Source organism: Tripterygium wilfordii, chromosome 9 (assembly GCF_013401445.1).
Source record: "Tripterygium wilfordii isolate XIE 37 chromosome 9, ASM1340144v1, whole genome shotgun sequence".
Lineage (NCBI taxonomy): Eukaryota > Viridiplantae > Streptophyta > Magnoliopsida > Celastrales > Celastraceae > Tripterygium > Tripterygium wilfordii.
In genome coordinates, this window is record NC_052240.1 from 4,045,518 (window position 1) to 4,066,216 (window position 20,699).

The 20,699-nt window shown below is 36.9% G+C and overlaps 2 protein-coding genes across 2 annotated transcripts; both read left to right on the forward strand.

The window, feature by feature from the left end:
• Positions 1-4,149: 4,149 nt before the first annotated feature.
• On the forward strand, positions 4,150-7,677 carry LOC120005523 (phenylalanine ammonia-lyase G4). The gene is made up of 2 exons (XM_038855192.1): positions 4,150-4,607; positions 5,693-7,677. The coding sequence occupies exons 1-2, from the start codon at positions 4,222-4,224 to the stop codon at positions 7,440-7,442; spliced, it is 2,136 nt and encodes a 711-aa protein (XP_038711120.1). The 5' UTR covers positions 4,150-4,221; the 3' UTR covers positions 7,443-7,677.
• Positions 7,678-9,243: 1,566 nt separating this feature from the next.
• LOC120005789 (probable lysine-specific demethylase ELF6) lies at positions 9,244-20,357 on the forward strand. The gene is made up of 7 exons (XM_038855611.1): positions 9,244-10,798; positions 11,386-11,464; positions 12,013-12,080; positions 14,452-14,602; positions 15,392-15,945; positions 16,914-17,066; positions 17,567-20,357. Exons 1-7 carry the CDS (start codon positions 9,640-9,642, stop codon positions 20,092-20,094), a joined length of 4,692 nt encoding a protein of 1,563 aa, XP_038711539.1. The 5' UTR covers positions 9,244-9,639; the 3' UTR covers positions 20,095-20,357.
• Positions 20,358-20,699: the final 342 nt, after the last annotated feature.

A 20,699-nucleotide genomic window follows, 5' to 3' on the forward strand; every position in this document is an offset into this window, starting at 1 on the left:
TCTCAAAGTAAATGTGTGGCTCCCACTTATGTTGTGTTTTATTACAACCATTGAATTTTGGTCCACAAAGTTACTCCACATTTTTTGATCCACATAAGAGAATTATTGTGTATATATATATATATATACACAAGAAATATTCTTTCCATTAATTATGATATTAATCTATATTGGAGTTAATCAAGGCGCGAGATCCATGCTAGCTAGTCTGTATACATGTACTAACTAATGTCTATCATTATATATATATATAGACTAGCCAGCATGGATCTTGCGCCTTGATTAACTCCAATATAGATTAATATCATAATTAATGGAAAGAACATTTCTTGAGTTCATTCTCTCTCCTAATAACGACCTTTAGCTAATTAATTATCACAAAATTCAGTTTATTTATGTATCCATATATATATGTGTGTGTGTGTGATCAAAAGCACGGAGAATAGTTAACTAAATGATTCAATTGAGATGCTGTACGTTGTTTGAACTACTTACAATCTGTGACATCGATTTACTTTAATATAAGTTCTCTAATTAAATAGTTGATATTATTATTATTATTGTACTTAAATATGCATAAACTGACCCACTAATTATAAGATTGACGGTGACAATGTATAAAAATAGAATATGTACGTTGGCTAATTAATTATATTCATGTTCTTACACTCGAGTCACTAATTAAAGTGGTAAAGATAATGTGTATCACCCTAATAATCAGGGTTCGAATCCCCTTCCCCGTTTAAAAAATAATAATTATTATATTCTTAATGAATCAAAAGTTTGAAGTGGTAAAACAAAATAAATATTTTCGGAATTAATTACGAAATGAAAATTAAGGTAGGAATAATGGAGTTTAGTTTGGTAGATGCAAAGACCAAACCTATGACAACATCTTACCTACTACTACAAAACAATTAAGCAAAATTGGGTTGGTAGGTTATCCACTAATAAGTACAAGTTGAGAATAAACAACACCTTTTTTTCTTCTAAATTTTAAATTAACTTTTTAGAAAGTAAAATAATTTCATTTTTCATCTTTTCACATGCAAAAGTAATTTTTACGTGGCCCATTTTTCAAAGTTATGCATGCTTTGTAAATGACCAACTACACGTAAAAGTAATTTGATTAGCTAAGACTTAAAGTAAACTTGTTTAATTACTACTATATATATATTTTTTCTTTTTTCCATTTATTTGCCACACTGGGTAAAACAATTAATAAATATATTTTTATTCAGACTTGTCAAAATATATTCCCCAATTCGGAATGACAAAAAAGGTCAAGAAATTTCATTTAGCCTCAAAATTTGAAATGAAAATCAAGGACGTAACGTTGACAAAATAAAAAAAAAAAACAAATGAGATTTTCAACAACTATTGACATTCCTATACTGAAGTCAACAAACATAATTGGAAAAAATATCTTAGTGAGGTGAAGAGTTTGAGTTCTATGTCTTATTTAAAAAATAAATAAAACGAAATAGATATCTCAAAACTAATAGTAAAAAATATATTATCTTAAACTCTTTTTTTTTTTTTGGATTGTCTTGTAAAAATCTCAATCGGTTTGGTGTAAATCATCAATATGATTTATAAGCATGAGTCAAACCTCAAACATTTGAGACGCGTTTTGAAAGATAAAACCACACTGACTTTAAACCTATAACGTGAGTAATACCTAAAATGAATTGAATCAAATCTTCTCACCTCCTCATTCTCGCCCTTTCAATTTATTGAAATTATAACATTGATACATTCAATTGCCCAAAACTTGGGTATATATGTTTTTGACACCGCACTGTATATACATGAACAAGTGAAGGTATATTTACATAAGCATGGTATGACATGTGCGTTGATATTGTATCATACGACGATATATACAAGCATCAAGCATGATAAGACGCATATGCCCTAAGGTTTTTCGTTTTCCTTATGCATCAAAACTAGCAAAGTTGGTCAAAATCATACAACTATATATATATATATCCCTGTCTACCTGTCAGGCTACTCATGTGGTGTTTATATTCATGCAGGAATGATGAACTCCATGGTTAGAGCCTCCACAGTGGGTGTGCTAAATCATATTTGATATCCCACTTTTTAGAAAAGTTCAACACTAGAGCCCCATAATGAGTTATTTTTGCATACTTGAAAACAAGTGGTGTACACCGGTAATTTTAGGAAAACTTGAGAAATGAAGTATAGGGTAGTTTGTGTATAGTAATATCAAAAGCAACTCAAAAAGTGCCATCTGTCATATGTTAAATAATGACCTTCATTGAAAAACTAAAAAGTAAATCTTTGATAAACTAAAGTGAAGGAAAAGAATTTTTCAAGAGTACAATATGATGACGTATTACAATATCCCATCGATAGGATACAACTGTAAAATTTTACAGTTGATCAAATACAAAATTTCTATTATTATATAGCAACCTAGATAGGAGGTAAAAATAGAGAAAATTGGAGGTTGGTAGTATATGTATTTTGTAGCATTTGAGATGATAACCATTATAGGTGTATAGTATACTCCACACTTGAAAACATAAATATTACACAAATTTTGAGGTGTTTGGAGTGTTGGATCATGTTGCACCATGGACGCTCTTATCAATTATTGCATTGCAGATCATCAATATAACATGTTGAAATAGCTAGATCCATATATTTTATTCATATATATTATAGCCTAACATTGTTGACCTCATACCATGGCTTTTTCTTCGTTAATTACTTGCCAGCAAACTTTTTATTTTTTCATGGGAAGTGTAAATGTGGCCATATTATATATATATATGAATTTTAATTCATGTATTTTTTTTAGATACTTAAATCAATCTTATTTTTATAGTCTATTCTCGGATGAATCACATAAAATAATCACTTGAATATACATGCTATTTTATGGGGGTTTTTTTTTGCATAATTAGGATTAATTCTACCGATTGATGTATTAATATTATGAACATATTTGGAATAATATTTTGTCTTGGACCCATGAAGATTAAATTCATCCATTGTTTTGAGTTGCGAGGTCTTTTTTATTTTATTACAAAAAAAGAGATATTTTTGGAATTTCTTTTGGCGTGTAGCATGAATTTGGTCAAATTCCTACAACGCTTGAAAAAAAAAAATAGCAACAGTGACACACTTGCATTGCATGTGCGTAAATGATCAAATCAAAATTTGGGTTCTATAGTCTAATTGTTCATAAAATATACTCGTTAATTTTAATTAATTTAGGACTAATTAATATTTGAAGCCAACTGGCAGCAAATTAAATCAACTATATGAAGCAAGGATTACTCCCAGGGCTTTGAAGCACTGGAATTAGCCATATAACGAAAAAACCAAATTGATTAATCCCCATGTGTGGATTAGTTGATTGGAGATCAGGGATGGACCCAACAGGTTAATTGAGAGGGAACAAATTTAATGGTATTAAGAATTATATTGAAATTTTACAAATTCAATGGGTGTAAAAGTGATTAATTTAAGGTTAATTATAAGTAATATTTTTTGCATATAATCCATGTAATTTTCTATATTCACATAGGTCCTACCCTGGTGGATGAATTTTTCTTTCTAAAAAAGTTATATAATTTTGATTATCTAATATGTAAATATGTTGAATTGGAAAAATGTCTTTCTTGGAGAACCACGAGTAGCTCAGATGATAATAAAATAAAATGGTTTTCCTGTTTTTCTTTTCACCAAACAATTTCCATATCAAGATTTGGTTACACTTTTTAATGTGATCAGATATGTAAATATGTTGAATTGCAAAAAATGTCTTTCCTGTATTTCTCTTCACCATACATTTTCCATATCAAGATTTGGTTGTTGATGACGTAATGCTCCCGTATCAATCCCCTCCCACCAACCCCGTCCTTCCTCCAGATCATCTTGGACCCATCTAGATGTTGAATTCCACGTGTCAAAATCACACCCATTCATAAAACAAACAGTAAAAATCCAACGGTTACAAAACATTTCCAATTAACCCTCCGGCCTCCCCACGCAACACTCAATAGCACCCACCCACTCTCCCTTCCTCCCTAAATTTCTATTTAAGCCCCCCGATTTCACTTCCCAAACTCAGGAATTTTCATTATCTCTGAAAATTTCACCCAAAAAAAGAAAAGAAACCCCCCCAGCCCCCCCCCCCCCAAAAAAAAAAATCCATTTCCTCCCAATTTTCTCTACAACCAAACAATGGAGATCAATTGTAATGGAACCAATGGGAATTCATTTTGTACAAGTGGTGGTGGTGATCCATTGAACTGGGGATTGGCTGCGGATTCCCTGAAAGGGAGCCATTTAGAGGAGGTGAAGAGAATGGTGGAGGAGTTTAGGAAGCCAGTGGTGCGATTAGGGGGTGAGACCCTGTCCATTGGTCAAGTCACCGCGATTGCCAGCCGTGACATTGGAGCCACTGTGGAATTGTCCGAGGCGGCTCGAGCCGGAGTCAAGGCTAGTAGTGATTGGGTCATGGATAGCATGAACCGTGGCACCGACAGTTACGGCGTCACTACAGGTTTTGGTGCGACCTCCCATAGGAGAACCAAACAGGGCGGTGCCCTCCAGACGGAGCTCATAAGGTAATTAATTAATAGTTCTTAATTAATAATTTTGGTAGGTGGGTTCTTAGTGATCTGTTACCATATAACTAGGTGAAAGGTTCGTTTAATGAACTAATGAGAGAAATTAATAACGAAGTGTTTATTAATTAAGGAAAACTGGTCTATGTCAGTTTGGCTATTTTTGGCATTAAAGACTGGCACTTTAATTGCCACAAAAACCGGTTCATTCATAACTCATCGTCTCAAATCTCAACGAGACGTTCATGACATATGGTCTGCTCTTGTGGGGCACCACATGTATATAATTGTATGTGTGTGTGTGTATATATATATATATTATATGATGTGGCTGATCCTCCTCCACTCTCCATGAAATTGAGATTAGTTAATTGAACACAACGTGAAGAAATGTAATCTACTAACCATTGTTTTGTTGACCTGGTTAGGTTAATTGGCTGGCTTGCCTTGGTAGATATACCTGATTCTTTATACTAAAAAAACAAATGTTGTTTTTTCAGCTTGACTTGTCTGACACTTTTGACTGGTTTACTAGTGTGATATTTCTTTTAACAGAAGAAAATAATATAAATAATGGCTTGAAATTGACTCTGGTTACTTTCACATTGATTGTGTTAATCATGATTGGGAGAATTGGGTTTTGCTTTTGACTGCTTTATCTAATTGTTATAAATAATATATATATATACATACATATCCGAATCATTAATTAAAATAATAAAAATGATGTGTATCATCTTAGTGTTCATTTTCGAATTCCCCTCTCATTTTAAAAAAGGGAAGAAAGTAGAGCAGATGTGGTGGGTGACATCTTTCCTAGTCAATGGAGTTGTTGAATAACATATAGAGACCAACAATCAGATATTCACACAAACTAAACTAATAAAATTGTTGACCAAGTCAACTAGTCTATGCTCAATAATATCTAAAAAGATATTGGGCTAATGGATGTATATATTGGGCTGAAGCCCAAAACGGTGACGAGGCTCAGTGTCTGGGATGGAGTATGGAACTTGGATGATGAATATTATCCAATGACATGTTTGCTTTTGCTTATATGGTTTGCTCAAATTTTGTTGCACCAGATTCCTGAATGCTGGGATTTTCGGCCACAATACCGAGGCTTGCCACACATTGCCTCACACAGCGACGAGGGCGGCGATGCTGGTGAGAATCAACACTCTTCTGCAAGGATACTCCGGCATCAGATTTGAGATCTTGGAAGCTATAACCAAGCTCCTTAACCATAACATCACCCCATGTTTGCCACTTCGAGGCACAATCACTGCCTCTGGTGATCTTGTACCATTGTCTTACATTGCCGGTCTGATAACAGGCAGGCCTAATTCTAAGGCCGTGGGGCCTAATGGTGAATCACTTGGCCCTGCTGAAGCTTTCAAGCTGGCTGGGATTGAGGGTGGATTTTTTGAACTGCAACCCAAGGAAGGCCTAGCAATGGTGAATGGCACTGCAGTTGGGTCTGGCTTAGCTTCCATGGTACTTTTTGATGCTAATGTACTTGCAATCTTTTCGGAAGTTATATCAGCAATTTTCGCGGAGGTTATGCAAGGCAAGCCTGAATTCACAGACCACTTGACACATAAACTGAAGCATCATCCTGGCCAAATTGAAGCGGCCGCTATTATGGAACACATTTTGGATGGTAGCGCTTACGTAAAAGCAGCTAAGAAGGTACATGAGTTGGATCCTCTTCAGAAACCAAAACAAGACAGATATGCTCTGAGAACATCACCCCAGTGGCTAGGTCCTCAGATTGAAGTGATCAGAGCAGCAACAAAGATGATTGAACGGGAGATAAACTCTGTCAATGACAACCCACTGATTGATGTGTCGAGGAATAAGGCTTTACATGGAGGGAATTTCCAGGGGACCCCAATTGGTGTTTCCATGGATAACACCCGCCTCGCCATTGCTTCCATTGGCAAACTCATGTTTGCACAATTCTCTGAGCTTGTGAATGACTTTTACAACAATGGCTTGCCTTCAAACCTCACTGGAGGCCGCAATCCAAGCCTGGATTATGGGTTCAAGGGTGCAGAAATCGCAATGGCATCCTACTGCTCAGAACTTCAATACCTTGCCAATCCTGTGACTAGTCATGTCCAAAGTGCAGAGCAACACAACCAGGATGTCAACTCTCTAGGTCTGATTTCCTCAAGAAAGACAGCTGAATCTATTGACATACTGAAGCTCATGTCTTCCACCTTCTTGGTTGCTCTATGTCAAGCCATCGACTTGAGGCACATGGAGGAGAACCTGAAGAACACAGTGAAGAATGTAGTCAGTCAAGTCGCCAAGAGAGTCCTCACCATGGGTGTTAATGGTGCACTTCACCCATCAAGATTCTGCGAAAAGGATCTGCTAAAAGTGGTGGACCGAGAATACGTGTTTGCCTACGCTGATGACCCTTGCAGCGCAACCTACCCATTGATGCAGAAACTAAGGCAGGTTCTAGTCGATCATGCCTTACTCAATGGCGACAGGGAGAACAATCCAACCACCTCCATTTTCCAAAAGATTGGAGCTTTTGAGGAGGAACTCAAGGCCCTTCTACCCAAAGAAATAGAAAGCGCTCGACTCGAGTTGGAGAATGGAAACCCCACAATTTCTAACAAGATCAAGGAATGCAGGTCATACCCTTTATACAGGTTTGTGAGAGAAGAACTGGGAACTACTTTATTGACCGGCGAGAAGGTTCGATCACCGGGGGAAGAGTTCGACATGGTGTTCACTGCAATGTGCGCAGGAAAGTTGATCGACCCCATGCTGGAATGTTTACAGGAGTGGAATGGTGCTCCTCTCCCTATATGCTAGGACAATTCAACAACAACAGAAGGCAAATAGCCAAATATCCTCCTCATATTTCTTCTTGTTTCTCTCTATTTTCTTACAAGAATTTGTAACAGAAAAGTGCATATGTGTTTTCTGTAAGTTCTTTGGTTCTTTTTAATGTTCACTGTTATAGGAAATGTCTGCAGACTGCAGCATTTCATTGTAATTGCAAACAAATAAACATTTTCAATACTAAAGTGAATTTTCAGCAATCGAATCATAGCTAGCTAGTTGTTCTACTGTAACTGTACAAATTAGAATTGAATTAACTGAAAACAAAATTTCAAAACTGTGTTTGCCCTACTGAAGATTTCACACCTAAAGTGTTCCGGTAGAATTGGAAGGAACGAACGCACTGCAGAATCCATGTTGGAAGGCCCACGAATACCTTGTTGGAATAGGCCTTGAGCCTTGACACCCGCACGGAGGCAGACCCACAAGAGGCCAGGTCAAGCCCAATTGGAGTGAAAATCCATGACAAAGTCAAATGCAGGTGAAATCATATACATAAGGTCCAAATCCCGCAATGCTAAGGAAGTTCCCGTTTGGGCCTTGGGCCCAATCAAAGCCCAATGTTCGAAGTTTGTCCATACGGTCGGCGCATGTCAATCACGTGATCTGGAACACTATAAATAGAAGAAAACCCCTCTTCGTTTACTCTCAACGACCTGACATATCTCTATCCCTCTGTCTCTAAAATCTATTCACTTCTCTCACTATACATGTCTACCCCAAAATGACTTATGGCGGCCTTTGATTATTTTTGCTCCTGAACCCATTCCTTTGGTCCATAAGCTTTTTGATATATGGTCTCTGCAGTACATAATTTAGTCATTTTCCTATATTTGTGGCCTTGTATGTGAGTACTTGATATATGTGTCTACCCATGTTTTACTCCTTAACCACCCAAGAAACATGTGGATCAACATCACTTACCCCTAATAGAATCAGTCCCTCCCTTATTAATCCCTCAAACTCATTATCTCATAAGAAACCCGAAATGGGTGTGAAGAGAAGCAATGTTTTTGGTCTTGTGATAGCATTTGTTGTGTTAGTTTCATTATATGCCAATGAGGGAGAAGCAGTTTCAGATTGTGCTAAACAATGCATGCCCACATGCATGAGAGAGGATGGTGCAACCCTTCATGCTTGCGATCCTGCCTGTGAGAAATATTGCGAGCAAATTAGTGGCAACACCGGCGGAGCCGATACGGGTTGGAGTTGGACCACAGGGAAGGTCAATAATATCAAGAACCGACGCAGAATTTGATCAGATTTCTTTGCCATTTCATATGTTCTTTCTTGCCGCTAGCTAATTACTGCAAACTCTAAACTTGTTATTTGTCAATGAAAAATTCGAGATTTATCCTTTATAGTTTCCCTAAATATGAAAGTATTCAATCTGGGTTGGACTATGATCTGAATTGTTCTACTTGAGCTATTCAAATTCAACTCAACACATGAACAACTCTCACCTTGCTAAGATACTTATAAAAGATTGATCCAAATAGTTCAAAGTAAAAGCACGCCATTATCCATCTCCTCGATCATAAAAGGTAAGAAAATGCCTGTTGGGGTCAATTGAGGAATTTACTAAATTAGGCAATAACTGCTGGACCCACAAATCATACGTTTCAAATAAATTCGTGAACAATTTTGTAATTTTGATTTTCATTTCATTCGACGTCAACGCTGTTCCCATAGCGTATTTTAGTCTTGCTTAGTAAGGAATGCTACATTGCACACATTTTCACCCTAATCTCTAAAAGTACTGTAATAATTCTGTATCTGTAACAAAAACCTAAACAGAGTACTGTAAGTCTGTAACTCCTGCCTCTCTCGGTGTCTCTCTCTCTAGCTCTCGCTCTACTATGGATTTTGTGGATATGGCAAAAGCAAAAAAATTATTCGCTGAAACCAGGTTCTATTGTTAATTTATCTCCTCAATTTTCAACTTTCAGATACAGATACAAAGCTTTAAGTTGCTTCAATTTCTTCGAAAATTCATGTATGAAATTAAGTTCTCCGCGGAAATCTTAGGAAATTAGGTTATGGAAATGGGCTTGGTCTTATATTCATCTTTACAACTGCAATGACGGAATGATACGTACATCGCTAAGAAAAATCTATGTGGTTTCGTGATTCTGATATTTTGGTGTTCGTCTGAATCTTTGTTGTGATGGGTAGTGTGGAAGTACCCAGTTGGTTGAAAGGGCTGCCATTGGCGCCTGAGTTTCGTCCCACTGATACTGAATTTGCTGACCCAATTGCTTACATATCGAAAATTGAGAAGGAAGCTACTGCATTTGGTATATGTAAGATTATACCTCCATTACCAAAACCTTCAAAGAGATACGTTATTTCTAACTTGAACAAGTCACTATTGAGGTCCGCGGAATTGGGTAGTGATTTGAATTCTATCGATGCAGCTTCTTCTCTAAGGATGGGTTCTGGAAGTAGCGGCAGTGCTGGGGAAGTTAGGGCGGTATTTACAACTAGACACCAGGAATTGGGGCAGAGTGGGAAGAGGGTCAAGGGGGTGGCTAATAATCTGCAAGTAGGTGTTCATAAGCAAGTGTGGCAGAGTGGAGAGGTTTATACGTTAGAGCAGTTTGAGTCGAAGTCAAAGGCCTTTGCACGAAGTGTGCTGGGTATGATCAAGGAGGTTTCTCCACTGGTTATTGAGTCTTTGTTCTGGAAAGCAGCGTCTGAGAAGCCAATATATGTGGAATATGCCAATGATGTTCCTGGCTCAGCATTTGGGGAACCCGTGGGTCAGTTGCGGCACTTTCACAGAAGGAGGAGGAAGAGGGCATCCTATCAGAGGATTGGAGAGGGCGCTGATTGCAAGAAAAACAAATTGGATGATGCTATTGCTAAGGATTCAAGTAGTGATGTGATTAGAAATGCTTCGATCAGTCATGATCCAAGTAATTGCACAGAAACATCCAAACCATCTATTCTACCGCCAACGATGTCATCAGAAGAAGCCTTACATACTTCTAGAAGAAAGAATTCAAATGCTGGTAATGACACAGAAGGTACTGCAGGTTGGAAGCTTTCCAACAGTCCCTGGAACTTGCAAGTTATTGCACGCTCACCTGGCTCAATTACACGTTTCATGCCTGATGATATCCCTGGTGTTACTTCTCCCATGGTCTATATTGGCATGTTGTTCAGCTGGTTTGCTTGGCACGTTGAAGATCATGAGCTTCATAGCATGAATTTTCTTCACACTGGCTCTCCAAAGACTTGGTATGCTGTCCCAGGAGATTATGCATTTGCTTTTGAGGAAGTTTTCTGCACTGAGGCGTATGATGGTAATACTGACCGTATAGGTATGTAAAACTTACATCTTTAATTCTTGTAGTAAAGAGAGATACTATTCACAGTGTTGAATGGAGGTTTGATTAAATTTTAAAGTAGGCTGCAGGTCTGAACTTCGTATAGATGGTGGATAATTCGCTACTGTACAATAATATCTTTGCCAAGATCTGATTCATGTGCTCCATTTAACTTGTTTATTTGTCCAAATCTCCTTGCCTTATTGAAATGCATCGTAAGATTGTTTCCATGGAATCTTCTCTTGAAAAAAAGTAGCATATGGGATCCCTGCCTCATTTTTAGGCCAAGTCATTATAATTGGCAATTTGGCATAGAAGCAACAACCTCATGTTGTCTACAGAAAACTATTAGATCCTTGGCCTGATTGGCCAAAGCGAGCAATTTCTCACAAGCATTGGGCAGAAGTTTCTTTTGCTTTTCAAACTTTTGGGCCTTCATACCTCAGAATTCCAGTATTTGTAGTAGTCTTCAAACCATTATACTTAACAGTCTTTCTATAATTGTAGTTCATTTGACTTACTTTCCTTTAATTTAAGATCTCAAAGCATGGTTTTACTTAACTGTAGTTCTTTTTTGGCAGCTGCTCTCTCGCTACTGGGTGAAAAGACAACTCTTCTTTCACCTGAAGTAATTGTTGCATCTAGCATCCCTTGTTGCAGGTCTCTCTCTCTCTCTCTCTCCCCCCCCCTCCCCCCGCTCTGGCCTTCTGCTACCCTCATAAACAGACCGGCTATGTTGATGTAGTTCTCTATGTAAGACATAGGGGAAAAGAGCAGAGAAGGAATATTTCTCTGAACCTTTTCTGAAACTAACTTTCAAAGAGATTTGTCAAGGGGTAAAATTAGGATACTGGATGAGTGCTTGTGGCGATGTGTATTTACGTTGTCTCTATAATTATATTCTTTGAGGAAATAACATTGTTTAGCCTTCACATTATGGTATTATAATTTTTAGGGTTAAGTAATAATTGCTCAAGGTTGTTATTTTGGACTAGAATTTTGCAACAGATCCTCGTAGGTTTGCTTTTTTTCTTTAATAAATTTTGTATCATATTCTTCTTGTTAATATTTTCAAATTCAAGACTCTAGTGTACTCTTTTTCCTTTATAAACTTTTGGTTTGATTTTGTGATTCTGAGGGTGCCATTTGGTGTATTCTTCTGACTTTGCTTGTTGACGTTACTCACATCTGTTCCGTGTCTTCTTTAGGTTAATCCAGAATCCCGGGGAATTTGTTGTGACTTTTCCAAGGGCTTACCATGTAGGATTCAGCCACGGTAACTGCTTTACCGTTTTGTTTTGCATTGAGAAAAACTTTTTGGACAAAGTACCTATTACTGCCTTACAAGCACGACATTTGGTTGATTGACTAGATAGTAGATAAACTAGTCGGGACTCGCGAGCCCGCATAATGCATGAGAAGTCCAAAAATATAATTTATTTGATTAATGATTAAAAAAAGCAAAAACAATTTTTACTCCACGAATAACATAAGACGAAGTGGACTGAGTGTTAATTAATATATTTGTCATGTCTAAAATGATAGTTCAAATATACACTTATCTGAATTTTAATTGAATTGTTATTATTTTATTTTTTATAAATTGTTATGTACCATAATTATAAATATATAGTGTTATATTTATAGTAATATAACTCTAATAGAATTATTATTTGTTTTCCTTTTTAAATATTATTAATTATGCTAACTAAATTAGTTTTTATTTTATTTCCTTTTTTATTGTGTGACATGTGGCACAACATATGAGTTCTAAGCGTTTCAGCTTTTAATAATTGTATATAGATTTATTACGAACATTGAAATATGGATATTTCATGAAACACTTAGGTGAAGCCTTGGAATACCATCTTCTAAAGCAGGGAATATGGTTATTAGTAAAAGATCTTTCTACTATATCTGAATTCTGAAAATTCATGGATAAGTCTAAACTTGTGAGTTGTGACCTGTATGTGATCCAAAAATGCGTAACTGTATCTTCAACTTTTTAAGGCCCTCGTAAGTAAGTGTAATTCGTCTTTCTCCTGCCTTGGGGAGTAACTTTGGTTATTGATTATGGCAATTTTTTATTTGCTGTCAAATTAATGTGGTTGCTATAATTATGCAGCAGTTAAGTAATTTTTATTTTATTTTAATTCTCAACAAATTAAGTTTCAGAATATGATCTACAGATTTTTTTCCCCATTTATGCTTAGCTAGATTTAAAGCTATTGAAGACATTGGAGTCATAAGCTTACAGGGAGAAAACTTGCAAATGGCACATCTTAATAAACCTAGTGACTAGAGCTTACAATTTCACCCGTTGTTTGCTACGGTACATTGCCAAATGAGGCTAATCAATCAATGCGGAGGTTTCTTGAATAAATTATACACTTAAAAAAGTTCATAATCAGAACAGGGTACTGCTGCTTACTTTTGAAGATTTTAGAGAAGATATTGAGGTTCCTCAACTTGGAAGTGGTTGGTGTTACTTTTGTCCAAAGTTCAGATAGCATTATTTTTGCCATATGGCGGGGTTCCCGTGGGTGTAGTATTAAAAGTTGTTCAATTCATCAGAATAGGGATTTTTTATTTTTAATGCGGCTATCAAGTCCAAATAGTTGGATTAACTTTTCACTTCAAATAATAATATGATTCTAGTTAGAAATTAAGCCAACATCACCAAGTTCTCATTCCCAAACATTTTGAGATGAGCTACATGAATCCACAAGAAAATTTTAGTTGGGAACACCACGGAATTCTACTACGCTTTTATCACTTTCATCCATTAGTCAAAAGCTAATGGATTCTACTCCTACTGATCAAAAGCTATGCTCTCCATTAGTCCTATAGGCTATAACCATTTTTTTTGGGTGTCTCTTCTCTTTTACTCCAATTTAAATTTCCTGATTTGTGCACTGGTGCAGCAGTATCTGTACATGGGATATGCCCTAACCATCTAAACTGATTTTTTAAATTGTTTCTTATCTTACCATTCATTTTGTTGCCACACATCCAGCGCAGCACTCTCATGTATGAAGGAGTCTTCCTATTTTTATTGCCTCTACCTACTCCCAACATTTTAGGACCGCATATCTGCAATTTGCAGGACATTTAATAGAATTACAGAATATACGTATGCACGGTTTAGCATCCAGTGTTCCACCTTTCACTTAATTCTGAAGTTTGTGCGAGAGATTTTGTCAACATTATATTCTAAACCTTTTATTTTAGTAAGTATGAAAATTAACTTAAGATGTCCCAATCTTATCAAAGTCAGTTTCGAAGATAAAACTATTATGAAGATTGAAGTTCTAACTTCTAAGAGATTTGAAGGCAATATGGCCAATCCACCATAAGATTCTAAACCTTGATGTATTCATCTTTATGATAGAAAAATGCTGGAGATGATGCTTTGAATGTTGTATTCATTTTATAATGTGAGTAAATTTGTCTAATAGTATTTTTTATGAATAAAATGTCATTGGTGGAATGTTTGAATCATCTTTAAAATTTCTGTAACTGGTGAGCTATTGTCACCTGTTCATCACAGAAAAGCTGCTGTAATGTGGAATTTCTTGGTATCTGTGTTGTCCCTACCCTGGATTCTTATTTGCATTTATTTTGATGGATTTTCATATTTTGTTTAGGTTTTAACTGTGGGGAGGCTGCTAACTTTGGAACTCCCCAGTGGCTTAAAGTGGCCAAGGAAGCTGCGGTGCGTAGAGCTGCAATGAATTATCTTCCCATGCTTTCCCATCAACAATTGCTGTACCTGTTGACTATGTCTTTTGTTTCAAGGTGAGGTATCCAAACTCTAGAAATACGCTTCTGAAGTTTTGCTTGATGAAGATCTGTAACAATGCATGAATTGCCTGTCAATGTTATTTCGAAGCGTTTGAACTAATGCAATTGGCACTTGGATGTATTCTCTACTTTTCATTGTCATGACCATGACATGATATATGCAGAATTTTCTATCACAATTAAGATCTTGGGAGGACGTAATGTTAAATACATCTTACAGTTGAGCTTTCTTATTGGCTGCCGAGTCAATTTATCTGCAATCAGATCTCAAATAAACAAAATATTTACAGCATCATCAATCTAGTATGGGACCTATGTTTCAGAAACTGATGGGTTTGTGCCATCTGTTATCTCTTGATAGAGATATTGGAAGCTATTCAATCAATTAAACATTTATTTTATTCAGTACTTCCTCGTATGGATTCATGTAGCCAACCCAACATTGTTTGGAATGAAGACTTTGGTGGCAATGATGACCTTCTGCGATGCAATTATCATATAGATCTTCTGTGCTTCTCCATTTCTCCCATCTTGTTTTCACGTTGTGTGATACCCTCTTTTATGATGGAACCTAGGTAGCAAAGACGACCACATCTAAATTCTGTTGCAAAAACATGTACTTCCCGCGCCTTGCTCACATGTTCTTCTATATCATATTTTTTGCTTATGGCGTGCATACAATTATTTTGTGAATGAAAAAGAGAACTTTATTAAGTGGTGTACATAAAATTGTGGTTAATGGAATTTCACAATCTTCATCCACTGGCTTCTTTTTGGTGCCAGAGTTCCGAGGTCCTTACTTCCAGGTTGTCGGAGTTCTCGCCTGAGAGATCGCTTGAAGGAAGAGAGAGAGTTATTGGTAAAGAAGGCTTTTATGGAAGATATGGTAAATGAAAGCAAAACGTTATCTCTACTTCTCAGTAAAAGATCATCTTGCCGTTCAGTAATATGGCATCCTGATTCATTGCCGTGTGCAAATAAGCCCAGTTTAACAGCTGTTGCTACCCCAGCCGGTGAACATGCCTCGAATATTCATTCTGGAGATGATAGTAATCAGAATCTCTATGACGAGATGACCGTGTATATGGAAGCTCTAAATGGTTTATACTTGGACGATGATAATTTGTATGATTTTCAAGTTGATTCGGGATCATTGGCATGTGTTGCTTGTGGAATCCTTGGTTTTCCATTTATGACTGTGGTACAACCATCTGAGAAAGCATCAATGGAACTTTTGCCTGCAGATTATCTTGTGGTCCAGAGACCTGGGGGCTCAAAATTTGATGGTGGTCATTCCTCAGAAGACAATGATAGCTCTGTTAAGGACTCCTTTTCAGGTATCTGGTCTATTATATGATTATTCTTCCGTCACTTAAAAAATCTTTATTCATATTCTGCTTCTGTTTTAATTCTTTTCAATTATTTGGGATATTATATCTATGCATGATTTCAATTGTTCTCCCCTTCAGTATGGGATTGCAAAAGCATCAGTGTTTTTTTCGCATATCGTTATGAGCTATCCTTATTAATAAAATTTGTTACTGTAGTTTATCGTGCATTTGGCTGGTTAACCTGGAAAATATTGCTAGAATATGATGTTTGTTACTGTAGTTATCGTGCATTCAGCTGGTTAACCTGGAAAATATTGCTAGAATATGATGTTCGGATATTCAAATCCTTCAATAAGTTTTCTGTTCCCACATGATATGCCATGTTGTATACGGGTATTAAAGTTTTGTGGTCTTCTGTGTCTCTTAAGGGAAAGAAGAAGATTCGTCACATATGCCCACTATAATCATTGCATATTTTCTGACTCTACTCTTCTTATTTTTATATTGCAGATTCTCTTGTTATATGCTAATTATTGTTTTGAAAATTTGTCCCTGTATTTTGTCTTTTGCATGCTAGTACTATGCTAGCTAATGATGCCTTTTCTTATCTCTGATTTAGGACATTGGATAATCCAAAAACATTACTCATTTTATTGTGCTGAAAAGAAGGCGCTAATATTGTATAAGTTGGATTGTTATATTCAATATTTTTTAATAGAAAATTTTGATAGAAAATAACTTGCATTTCTGGGAATACCTTCCTGGTTCATGGATGAAATTCTGGTACGCTACTACTTTTTCAATGGAAACATATGAAAATATTATGCCTGTTTACTTCACTGCAGAACAGATGGTTTTGACAGGTTTATCTTTCTACATTGAAAATTTGAAATAGTAGGGTTTTCATTCAATTATTTTGATTTTTGCCTTATTCTGCAGAGCATCTCATATTTCTGATATTTTTCTTTCCTCAGAGGATCTACCAAAAATGTTGAAGTTCAATAAGGGGTGGAACACTTCTGATAAATTCCTGAGACCTCGGATTTTCTGCTTGGAGCACGCTGTTCAAACTGATGATCTGTTGCAGACTAAAGGTGGAGCAAACATGCTCGTAATTTGCCATTCAGGTGAGAGACGTTAGATCTTAGGTTTATGAATTCATCCTGAGATTCATTCAAAAATGAATTCAATCCTTAGAAAGTATCATTACCCTCCCTTCTTACCTAATTTTGTTTATTTTTAAAGCTCCCTATCCCTTCATAAAGTAAAATGTCAAAATAATTTGTCAGCAATTGGTTAGTTCTGTACTGTATTCACAATTCAATCATTATTCATTAAGCAAATTATTAGGAGAATGTACAGGCGTTTTATTTTTATTTGCAAATATTTTTTAATAGTTTATTGTAATTCTTACAGGCGAACAAGTGACCCAATTGTAGAGTAGCAGTGGTGAAACTTAGATGTCACATGCTTAGGTTTTGGAAACAGCCTCTCCACATATTATGTGGAGGTAAGGTCTGTATACATTCTGTCTGTTCCAGACCCCGCAGTGACCATTGTGCTCGGGAATTGTTTACTTTTTCTTTTTTTGTAATTCTTATGAAGTTTTTTCTTTGAACTTTCATAGACTATCAGAGGATAAAGGCTCATGCTGCTTCTGTTGCTGAGGAAATTGGTTGCTCATTTAATTACAATGAGATTCCATTAGGAAGTGCGTTCCAGGAAGATCTGAACTTAATTGATCTTGCAATTGATAATGAAGACCATGATGAACGTGGAGAAGACTGGACATCCAAGCTGGGTATTAACCTAAGGTACTGTGTGAAGATCAGGAAAAACTCTCCATCAAAGCAAGTTCAGCATGCATTGACATTGGGTGGTTTGCTTTCTGAACGAAGTTCCAGATCCAATTTAGTAAAAATCAAATGGCAGTCCAGAAGATCCCGCTCAAAAATTTACTTAAATCACCAAGACCATTGTAAACCATCTGAGAGCATCGGAACCAAGAATGAAATGAATCAAAATCCAGAGGGAGTGATTGTTAGTGAAGAGAAAAAGATCATTCACTATACTAGAAGGAAGTTCAGAGTGAAACGTGATTGTTTGACAGATGCAAGTATGAGCTGTAGACACCCTAGCAATTACCTGGCTGGAGAAGTTTCAGCAACTAGTTTTGGAGACCTTGAGAAGGATGATGGAAATACATATGGAACTAACTTCACTAGCGTTGGGAGTGCCCGAGGCAATTCCACGGGGTTGGGTTGCTCTCCTATCGGAATGTCTAAAATGCTTTATGAAATCCCAGTACTTGAAGCATCTAGGGAAAGCAGCTCAATTTCTGGTCCTTTACAGGTTGCTGATGAACTTTTTACTGGAAGTTTAGTGGTTGAAAGTCTTGATAAGCAGATTAAGAACCAAACCTCAGAGGAACTGAATGCAAAGGGGATTAGTGAAGGAATCAGTGTGAGAGAGGATTCTAATGCAAGAAAATGTTTGAGTCCATCTGCTATTGCTCCTAGTGAAAGATTTGAGCAGCAAAGAGAGGATCAAAAAAGGAAAAATATTGATATCCCAAATGAGACCACTGATCTGATTTCCGAAGGAAGATGGGAACCCTCAGGCAAATATTGTGGTAAGGAAGTGCTGCAAGAATGTGAGACTACCACTGTAAGTAACCTCCTGCATACCATTTTATATAGTGATAAAATGATAAATCAACCTGCCTCTACCTCGGTGGAAAAAATTTGTGGATTTCCAAGAGAGATTTGTGCTTCTGGGAACTTTTGCAACTCTTTTTCAGTAGATTGTGAAGTGCAGCAACAACAAATAAAGGCAAGTGGAATTAATAAGAGTAATGAGGACGAACTCGTTTCTAGAGATGTTAGACCTTTAAATCAGCCCACTTCTGCTGCAATGGAAGAAGTTTCTGAAGTTACAGGGAAGTGTTTCACTTCAGCTGATTCATGTGAGGCTGTTAATCCTGAGAATGGGGTGCAACAGGACATTCTGAATACAAATAGAAGTGAGGAGACATTTGTCTTGAGCTCTACTGCCCCAACAGAAGTTGATCGGGCTGCTTTTGTCTTAAAGGAAAATTGTTTGGAAGTTTCTGCTGGGACCTGTTCGAAACAAAACATATGCAATGCTACGACTTTAGACTCTGAGGTGCAGCATGAAAATGTGACTGCAAGTAAAAGCGACGCATATGAACTTCTTTCTATTGCGATCACAGGGAATGAAGAAGAAAATCATGCCGTCACTTTTGCAGTTGAAAGATGTACATTTCAAGGAGAGAGTGCCCATGCAGAAAATCTGACTTTAGACACTGCCGTGCAGCATGAAATTGTGAGTACCAGTAGAAGTAATTCAGATGAACTTGTTACTAATTCAATCACGAGCAAGGGAGAACAGAATCATCTTATGGCTTGCCCAATGGAAAAGAGTCGTCCCATCCAAGGAGAGATTGTGAGTGGAGAAAATCTGCTAAACAGCGATGAAGGTTGTTCAATGCAAGACATTAAAGAGCCTGGAGTCATTGAGTCCACTTTGACGGACTCTAGATCAATTGCTGAAAATGGAAGAAAGAGAAAGAAAGAACTGGGGCTGAAAGGGGAAGACATTTTCAACTGCAATGGCTTTGTTAGAAGCCCATGTGAAGGGTTGAGATCGAAGGCCGGCAAAGATGCAACAAGTAGAGGTGGTACTGACAGAAAATTAGAGGAGAAGGTGATAAAGAAGGTTAAGAAGTCTTCCGATGATTCTGCTTCTTCTTGCCAGAAAAGGAAAGAAAATACAAAGAAGTCTCACAAATGTGACCTTGAAGGTTGCCATATGCGTTTTGAGACAAAGGCGGAATTACAGTTGCACAAACGAAACCGCTGCCCATATGAAGATTGCGGGAAGAAGTTCCGGTCCCATAAATATGCTATACTTCATCAACGTGTGCATGAGGATGAGAGACCCCTCAAGTGCCCATGGAAGGGCTGCTCCATGTCATTCAAATGGGCATGGGCTAGGACTGAGCATATAAGGGTGCACACTGGAGAGCGGCCATACCAATGCAAGGTTGACGGCTGTGGTCTTTCCTTCAGGTTCGTCTCGGATTATAGCAGGCATAGACGAAAAACAGGACATTATGTGAATTCGCCTGCCTGAAAACGAGTTGATGTTGGTCAGTATGACTGTCTCTGTAATATAGTGACACGGAATATTGGAATTTTGGGGGCCAAAGAGGCCTGTAAAATCATGTCGTGGGATTAGGCATAGAATTAGGATTAGGCAGACTTTTGTAAGTAGGCATTCTCCAATTTTTTTAAAAGGAAAAAAAATGTTGATGTAGTTTTTCTTTTTGGTCTGGATCATTAGATGCAGGGGTGGAAAAAAGATCAATTCTGAGTCAGACAACAAATACGTGTTTATGAAATATTTATACGTTCGGATTGGATTTCTAACTGATTTAGTTAACGAAACCCAGATTTGTTTTAAATCCAAATATGTAAATCGGATCAGATTTATATGTTTATATTTACATGTTCGGATCTCAACCCGGATTTTTGACATACTTAACTGATCAAACCAGGATTGATTTAAATTCAGATAAATACATCAGATAAGTTTTCTGTGTTTGGGCTTTTGATTTGTTGGGTTGGCTTTGAACTTTTGAAGAATTGGATTGGATTCGGCTGGACCTGGATTAAGAATATGTTCATGGGCTATAATAGACTGTTCCCAATTACCACATTAGTGCGATTGTGCCGTAT

Coding starts and splice junctions, on each gene's coding strand:
- LOC120005523 (XM_038855192.1), top strand. CDS start 4,222: ATGGAGATCAATTGTAATGGAACCAATGGGAATTCATTTTGTACAAGT. Junction 4,608..5,692: donor CTCCAGACGGAGCTCATAAG/GTAATTAATTAA, acceptor TTGTTGCACCAG/ATTCCTGAATGCTGGGATTT.
- LOC120005789 (XM_038855611.1), top strand. CDS start 9,640: ATGGGTAGTGTGGAAGTACCCAGTTGGTTGAAAGGGCTGCCATTGGCG. Junction 10,799..11,385: donor TGGTAATACTGACCGTATAG/GTATGTAAAACT, acceptor CTTTTTTGGCAG/CTGCTCTCTCGCTACTGGGT. Junction 14,603..15,391: donor ACTATGTCTTTTGTTTCAAG/GTGAGGTATCCA, acceptor TTTTGGTGCCAG/AGTTCCGAGGTCCTTACTTC.